At 36.7% G+C, this 9,005-nt stretch overlaps 1 protein-coding gene across 1 annotated transcript in view; it reads right to left on the bottom strand.

Moving 5' to 3' along the window:
• Positions 1-7,861: 7,861 nt before the first annotated feature.
• LOC107560089 (synaptotagmin-13-like) overlaps positions 7,862-9,005 on the bottom strand; it is an 11,004-nt gene continuing 9,860 nt past the window's right edge. The window contains exon 8 of the mRNA XM_016244140.1: positions 7,862-8,569. Coding sequence (XP_016099626.1) covers positions 8,265-8,569 — 305 coding nt within the window. The 3' untranslated portion in view covers positions 7,862-8,264. The remainder of the gene's footprint in view (positions 8,570-9,005) is intronic.

Below are 9,005 nucleotides of genomic sequence, written 5' to 3'. Positions count from 1 at the left end.
CCTGAGGCACCCCAGTAGCTAGATGTTGCGACTTGGACACCTCACCTCTCCAAGATACCTTGAAGGACCTATCTGAGAGGTAAGACTCAAACCACTGGCGTGCGGTTCCTGAGATGCCATTTTCCAATAGGGTTGACAGGAGAATCTGGTGGTTCACTGTATCAAAAGCAGCGGACAGATCCAGCAAGATAAGTATAGAAGATTTGCAAGCCGCTCTTGCCAGTCTTATGGCTTTAACAACTGAAAGCAAGGCAGCCTCAGTTGAATGTCCACTTCTGAAGCCAGATTGGTTGCTGTCGAGGAGGTTGTTCTGTGTGAGAAAGGCAGAGATTTGGTTGAACACAACTCTTTCAAGTGTTTTTGCAATGAAAGGTAGAAGGGAAACCGGTCTGTAGTTCTCTAAAAGAGTTGGGTTAAGAGTGGGTTTCTTAAGAAGTGGAGTTATACAAGCCTGTTTAAATGTTGAGGGAAAAGCACCAGTGTGAAGGGATGTGTTAATAATGTGAGTGAGTGCAGGTACAACGGCAGGAGAAATGGCTTGAAGGAGATGAGATGGAATAGGATCAAGCGGACAAGTAGTAGGATGATTGGAAAGGATGAGTTTAGAGACTTCTGCCTCAGAGAGTGGAGAGAGGGATGAAAATGAGTGTATGTTTGCTGGTAAGATGTGTTTGACTGTTTGTGGTGCGGCAAATTGTGCACTGAGGTTTGTAATTTTATTAATGAAGAATGTGGCAAAGTCAACAGCTGTTAGAGTTGATGAAGGAGGGGGAGGAGGAGGACAAAGTGTTTCAAAGAGCATGCGAGGGTTAGGCGAATTGTTAATTTTGTTGTCATAGTATGTCCTTTTAGCAGTGGAGACATTAGCAGAGAATGAAGAGAGGAGTGATCGATATACATTAAGGTCAGTAGGATTTTGTGATTTGCGCAATACTCTTTCTGCAGCTCTGAGCTTAGAACGATGCTCATGGAGAACATCAGATTACCAAGGTGCAGAATAGGTGGTACGAGCTGGCCTGGAAGACAAGGGGCGGACAGTGTCTAAACAAGACATAAGAGTTGAGCAGAAAATATCAGTAGCACTGTTAACATCAAGAGATGATAACTGTTCAGTGGAAGGAAGCGAAGATGAAACTATAGCAGATAGCCGGGAGGGTGAGAGTCATGTGGAGGGGAACCATAAATCAGCACCACCTCTTTCTGTACATTTGAGAATGAGAAAAAGGGTGTGCACCTGATTTTTTAAAATTAGAGTTCATTATCTTCTGAATGGACCTGCAATCATGTTGTGAATCATGATTATGTCCATGCATGTTTGTGTGATGGACATGTTATTAAAAGAATAGTTTAGCCCAAAATGAAAGATTTCTCACCCTTAGGCCATTCAAGATGTAGATGTTACTTCATCGAAATTTGAAGATATTCAACAATACATCAGTTGCTCACCAATGGGTATTTTGGCCAGAAGCAATGGGTTAAAGTTAAAATGCCTTAAAGGGATAGTTCACCCAAAAATGAAAATGTGATGTTTATCTGCTTACCCCCAGGGCATCCAAGATGTAGGTGACTTTGTTTCTTCAGTAGAACACATATGATGATTTTTAACTTTAACCGTTGCAGTCTATCAGTCGTATAATGCATGGCAATGGTAACAAAATCTATGAGAGTAAAAAAAAACATGCACAGACAAATCCAAATTAAACCCTGCGGCTCGTGACGACACATTGATGTCCTAAGACACGAAACGATCGGTTTGTGCCAGAAACCGAACAGTATTTATATAATTTTTTACCTCTAATACACCACTATGTCCAAATGTCTTTTAGATATGGCGTAGTTTACGCAAGCACCGGAAGTGATCTCTCGCGCGTATACATCACTCATTGTTTACACAGTGCACAAACATTGTAGGTACGACGGCTAATCAAAATGGTACTTACTTGCTCTTATTCGGCTGGATATCAACACACCCATTAACATAAACTACGCCAGAGCGCGTACACACCTCATGCACCGGATGCCATGCACGTGCCCAAAGACAGTTGGACATAGTGCTGTATTAGAGGTAAAAAATTATATAAATACTGTTCGGTTTCTGGCACAAACCGATCGTTTCGTGTCTTAGGACATCAATGTGTCGTCACGAGCCGCAGGGTTTAATTTGGATTTGTCTGTGCATGTTTTTTTTACTCTCATAGATTTTGTTACCATTGCCATGCATTATACGACTGATAGACTGCAACGGTTAAAGTTAAAAATCATCATATGTGTTCTACTGAAGAAACAAAGTCACCTACATCTTGGATGCCCTGGGGATAAGCAGATAAACATCACATTTTCATTTTTGGGTGAACTATCCCTTTAATGCTGGATTTGTTCATTAATGGACTGGGGTTGTGAGTCTATCATACTAAACTCTTCTTCTTTTTTTTTTGCATTATGATGCATTTAATAGTTAGAAGGCCAAATGTATTGTATCTGTTTAGCAAGTTTAATTTATTTGGGTGAGATGGGAAATATTTTGTTTGGCATCAAACTGGGGAAACTAACTATGGAAGAGAGTGGAAAAAAGTGGACCCCCCCAGCGCAGTGTGAGAAACTAGTGATATCCTGCAGTGCAGATGTGCTGAAGTCATTCAAAGCAAGGGCCTCTACACTTCCTACTAATTTCTGACAGCTGTAACCCTTCAAAATTTTAGTTGTAGTCATCTTTTGTGCTACAGTCGTTACTGTTCTCCAATTCTGATCACTGTCTGTTACTAGTACAGTGGTATACCTACAGCTAATATACCTTCAAATTTTGAGCGATGAAGCGATATTTCAGAAAAATCAAGTATTCATAGATTGTTCTCTAATTTTGAACTCCACTGTGTAGTATATACTGTGTGTGTGTGTGTGTGTGTGTATATATATTTAAACAAAAGATGTTTAGTCAACAGTACAATCCATTGGACACACTGTATTTCTATCCCTCAGTCTCATTTTCATTCCTGTCAAAAATTAATTATATCACTAGGTCTAAATCAATAAAATGAAACATCTATCCTCAGGTTAGATATTGATTATTAATAACTCCTGTTCAACATACTATGCTTTGGCACACTTATTGGTTTTGAATGAATTGGTTGAATGAATGTTTCAATGACTCACTCATAAAAATGATCACCACTTCCTGATGTAATGTAATGTTACTGAGTCACTGAAAAAATCCCCACCACCAATGAATGGACAGATGGACAGTCTGTCAGGAACACACAGATACAGACAAGCGGAGTGATGGAAACAGTGAGAACTCTCAGTACTGGTATGTCAGCGCTCAACCAAACAATTTTGAGGACAAACTAACTGTTGTAAAATCCTAAACATTCTTGTTAATTTTACAACATAACATTTCATTACAATTTTGTTACATCCTAAAACATTTCTTATTAATTCAAGGTTTAAATTAGATTTTGAATCCCAGATTTTCATTCAATCTCACTGCACATGGTAGTGAGTTAAGAGTGTTTGTGTGTGTTCAAGATGTTCTGCTCCTCTCCCTCTGTTTCTGTTTGTACTGGCAGATACCACAGTAATTCAGCAATATTAGACAAGCCACGCAGAGGAGAGAAAGACAGAAGAGATTAGTATAGGTTGCTCCATGCAGGAGCTTTTTCTCTCCTTGTTTTGTCTGAGAGCAAAATTATCACTCAGCTCAGCATCAGAAAGAAACATTTTCTAGGGCAGCTTTTGCCTCTATCTATATTTCATGTGTTGTTTCTTTGGGAAGAACTCCTCTCAGTGTGACGGGGGATTTCAGACGGGTTTCATCAAAGCAGTGTTGTGTTCAGTGTGAATGAGGACAGTGTTTTTAATGCTGTCCATGCTGGGCAAAGAAAGTAATGAGGTGCAATTTTGTGGTTTTCATACAGAAAGCCATAATGAGAGCTTTAATGAGCTCTCTCTCGGTACATTTAAATATGTGTGTATGGAAGAGTGATGAAAATCCACCCTTATTTAACCTTGATCAATAAGCCTGTTATCAGTGATCAGCTATCATTTTTCACTCAGTCTTCCTGAAATAAGGACAGAAACAGACAAAAAGACATTTGTCATGTGATGTGTAGTGTATTCTCTAATTCATTCACACAAACACACACACACAAACACAGCTCCTCCGGGAAGAGCGAGCCAGCAAAATCATTTTTAGCTCTGGCAGGGCAATATCTAGCAGGTGGGAGTTTTTTTTATCAGCGGGATTATGTAAGAAGCTCATCAGTGATGCATTGCAGTTACCGCTGGTATCCTGTGCCATTTTCAAGGCTACCGAGCAGACAGAGAGTGGACTCGTACATTCTGATTATACAAACTATAATAAGACATATATAGGCCTACTGTGCCCTGTCATGCCCTGAACCAAAAACCACACGGAACACATTAATGTCACCTGTTATGCAACAAGACACTATTTATTTTGAAGATGAGAGGGAGAAATACAAAAAGAAAGATGACTTTAATATGCTGTGATCCATTTTGTTTTCCATTCTTGCTATCTCTCTTTCTCTGATATATTTCTCAGTGTGTTCATTTACCGCTGATTGTGGGAGGTGCTGTTGGTCTGGATATCTGTCACTTCCTGATATTGCTCATCTGCGTGTCATCTATCAAGTCTGACCAATACTATAAATAGATTTGTCAAATCTCTGACATCAAACAAACACACGTGAGAAAAAACACATTTGAGAAAGGAACATTTATTTCACACCAACACACGGCTATTTGTTTCAAGCATATCTGTGGGTTAAAAATACATTTCTGTCAGTATGAAATTGAGAGTGTTATGCAGTAAGTCATAGGCTATAGATGGATCAGATTGCAGTGATTAACATTCCACTGGTCATTCCTCTCTGGAAAAGTATCAGGCACAGAAATTATGTTAATTCAATAACCACTGCACCGTAAATATTCAAACGTGACTGAAGGGCAAACTGAGATTGTTATCTAATGTATTTACCCACAAGACGGGGGATTTCACTGCTACCCAAGGAACCTCTACAAATATATTTAAAGCTAAATTTATCAAAATAGTTACACATATGTGACATAAACATATATTTTTATGATCTAATAATTAACTGGATTATTAGTAATTAAAACATTGCTTTTAATTTGATGATATTAAAAAGTCAGAATAATGAAAATAAAGTCTGAAGAATAATTTATGATCTAGTCAGAGATTGTATTGTGATCAGGTCACACAAAACAGATTAAGACTAGAATACACACAGCAAATACTTCCGCAAATATCTTGCATGTATGACTTAGCTGAATATTTGCCTACAGCTAATTGCTTGGTTTTACCATTTGGCTGAATGACTACTGTGTTGGTTATAGCACAAAATATGCATTCCTTTCCAGATAGATGCACAATATTTGATTTTAGTGGTATTTGGCATGTCACCTAGAATGTGCACTCCTAGTGAAACTCTAATACTTTTTTTGGAATAAATCATTGCTGGTTTTGTTTGGCTACAATTTAACTTGGAATTGGAAAGAAGTACTAATTTAGGTTTTAGTCCATACTTTTACATGGGACCAACATCTTTAATGAGACGAAATTTCAACATTTTACAACATTGAGCTATAGATCTGTAGTTTGATAAGTGATATATGGAAGCTCATTTCTGCCACAGAATAAAGAAATAAAAAAGGTAATTGTGACTTTATCTCACAATTCTGAGTTTATAACAGAATTGCAAGAAAAAAAAGATCAGAAGTGCAAAATGTTAACTTATAATAGCAAGTTTTTATCAGAGAGAGAGAATTGCGAGATATAAAGAATTGTGAGATGAAAATTTGGAATTACAAGAAAAAAATTAGTTAATGTCTCGCAATTGTTTTCTCTCACAAGCATTATATCTCACAATTCTGTGTCCATACTTGAAGAGTTCAGATGCAAAAGCCTCTAAGTACGTCTGACGTTTTTCTTAGGACAGCTGCGATTTAGCACATTTGACGTGAAAGTACTTGATAAACATACTGTGTATGGAGAACATTCACTCAGTATCATTATCTCATTTTTGACCAAGTTGTTTTTTATAGGCTTTTGCATGGGAACTCTTCAGTCTTTTTATTCACAATTCAGATTTCGATTTCTCAAAGTTATGAGAAGAAAAAAAATCAGAATGGCAAGAAACAAAGTCTGAACTGTGAGATAAAATTTGCAAATACCTTTATTAAAAATTTTTTTACAGGCTTTCAAAGGTCTCCAAACTGAGTAATTTTCATTCCAGTTAGCGAGTTAAATTTTAAAAAAATGTCCCAAAGTACAATAATGGTAGAAAGCATCCTCCTCTATTACACTCAAGTGTATAATGATTATAAAGTAACTGCCCAGTGACCATAGTAACTTTCCTGGAGCCAGGCAGTACCTGTTGTGATCCGTCATCCTGCTAATACACATATATAGTATACATATCCTGTTGTTTATATATATTTACATTTTTTTAATTTGAAGACAGTGGTAGATTTACATTTTGTTCTGTATACATGCATCTTGAGAAGAGTAAAGCTGCCCTATTGAGACCCTGTATATTTATTTAGTGTGTTACTGCTGTGAAGGTACTAGCCACAATCTACAGTTAGTGGACAGGGCTCCATCTTTCCAGCTGTGACAGTGTGACTAAGAGGATCCATAAGCCTTCATAGTAGGAAAACCAAAACTGCATGTTATTAAACTTAAAAATTTATTATTTATATTTGAATGTTTTTCGAACTCTGTAAGTGTTCCCAACCACAATAGACTGACAGAAAAACTCTGCCTGCGGATCATATAAGGGCTTCATCTGACAAAGATTGTTTTACCCTAATATTTGTTGTGAGTGTTCGTTTATGATGAGTTATGAGGGACATCTGTTCTGTCTGCCAAACCTGGTTCGATACAGTAGTTTAACCTTTCTCCTGATCTGATCCAGCCAGGCTTTACACTCTACAGTGTATCAGATATGAGCCGTTTGCCTCTCTCTCCCATCAGTCACTATGATATTGACTGAGTGGGCTGTTCTGTCATATTTTATATCTGACTAGTGTTAGCATATTTGTTAAATATTTTGTTAAATGTTAAATATTTGGGTATGATTATGGATTCTAACTTAAATTTTAAAAAACATATTAAAAAGGTCTCTAAAAGTACTAGAGCAAGCTTGATGATCTTTAGGAATATTAGGCACCAATTACTTGTGGCTGCTGCTAAACTCTTTATGCATTCAATGATTCTCCCTCATTTATCTTATTGTGCCACTAGTTGGTCTCATACAAGTATAACCACGTTAAAACCATTATATACTATTTATAAACAAACTGTGAAAATCTTAGCTAAAAAGCCAAGGAGTTATCATCACTGCAATATTATTAAAAATGATAAATTATTGACGTTTGATCATTTTTTATTATTTGCTGATGTGTGCTTGAAGTACAAACTATTTCATGATCTTGCACCACCACCTCTTAAACAATGTGTGACTTTCTGTAAGGATAATACCAGGCAGACTAGGTCATCAGTTAGAGGTGATTGTTCAACTAAATTTAAGAAAACTGTTTTTGGACAATCTGCTTTTGCAGTTAGAGCAGCAGAAAGATGGAATTTAATACCTGTTAATATTAGAGAGTGTACAACATTTAGTATTTTTAAAACTATGCTTAAAGTATGGCTTAAGGAAAATCAAATATGTGATCATTGACTTGGTTTTGTAATTTAATGGAGTATGGTGTGATATTGTATGTACTGTATTGTTTGTGACTTAATATTGTAATTTTGTAACAACATCCTGCCCAGGGACTGCAGATGCAAATTAGCTTTATAGCTAACTCTGACAAAACACTGTTGTTGTGTGTTGTCCCTGTACAAATAAATTGAATAAAGAAAAGAAAAGAAAAAAGGAGATGAGGATGGCTCCAAGTCAGAACAGTGTAAAATAGCATTGAGTAATTTGAAGACACATTAACAACATTAACACCAAAGGTAAATGCAGCACTGCTTACACTAATGTGTAACAATATATTAGTACTGTATGTGACTGTCTCCAGCAGCTTTTACCTTCAGAGAAAATAGTCTTATAATACGTAACGATAACAACTTGGTTCACTCATTAATCTAGTTAAATATTTATTATATTGGAGTACTACATATTTTTACACAGGAATAGAGTACTATCATAAAACTCCAACCACATGTTTAATCAATCATTGCGTGTAGGTGGTGTTTTGTAGAATATTAACCTGTATTCTCAGGTGTAAAGTGGATGCCACATTGCAATTTGCTTGCGTGGATTATCTAGCATCTGTTTCCAGTGCTGCAGGCCGGTGCCGGAGGTGTGGAGCCCCAGCATGCAGTGGCCCAGAGGAAGCAGGGTGCCGGGACTGGCCAGGTTCAGTACCTCCAACTCTACGCTGGATTTAGCCAATAGCTCACTGGGCAGCTCCAACATCATCATCTCATTCCATACCGGATTCATCTTGTGCTTCACTCGCCGTGTCTGCTTCTTTTTCAGCTTGGCATTTTGGTGTTTCAAGGTCAGCTTTACTGATAAATCTATCGGAAAACATACAGGATACAGTGTTCTCTTTATTACACCTATTGACATTAATATTGTATGCATCATATTTATTTATTTAGAACCAGTGTTTTGGAAAGTGGGTGGATGGATAAAAACATTATAAAGACATTTGAATGTTTTTTTTTTAAAAGTTATTCCTCATGCTTACCCAGGCTGCATTTACAGTAATATTGAAATATGATTTCAGTTTTAAAAGAACTGCTTTCTATTTTAATATATAATTTATTCCTGTGATCTTCCAGTCTTCAATGGAACAAGTTACATTTTAAAATATATTCAAATAGAAAGCCATTCTTTTAAATTGTACTTCATAATGTTAAAGTTTTTATTGCATTCATTGTATCAAATAAATGCAGCCTGGGTGAGCAAAAGAGACTTCTTTAAAAAAAAAAAAAAAAAAAACTTTATTCC

The sequence above is a fragment of the Sinocyclocheilus grahami genome, unplaced genomic scaffold (genome assembly GCF_001515645.1).
Source record: "Sinocyclocheilus grahami isolate Dianchi unplaced genomic scaffold, SAMN03320097.WGS_v1.1 scaffold710.1, whole genome shotgun sequence".
Lineage (NCBI taxonomy): Eukaryota > Metazoa > Chordata > Actinopteri > Cypriniformes > Cyprinidae > Sinocyclocheilus > Sinocyclocheilus grahami.
Note: the sequence above shows the minus strand (reverse complement) of the source record. Positions and strands in the feature narration are given on the sequence as shown.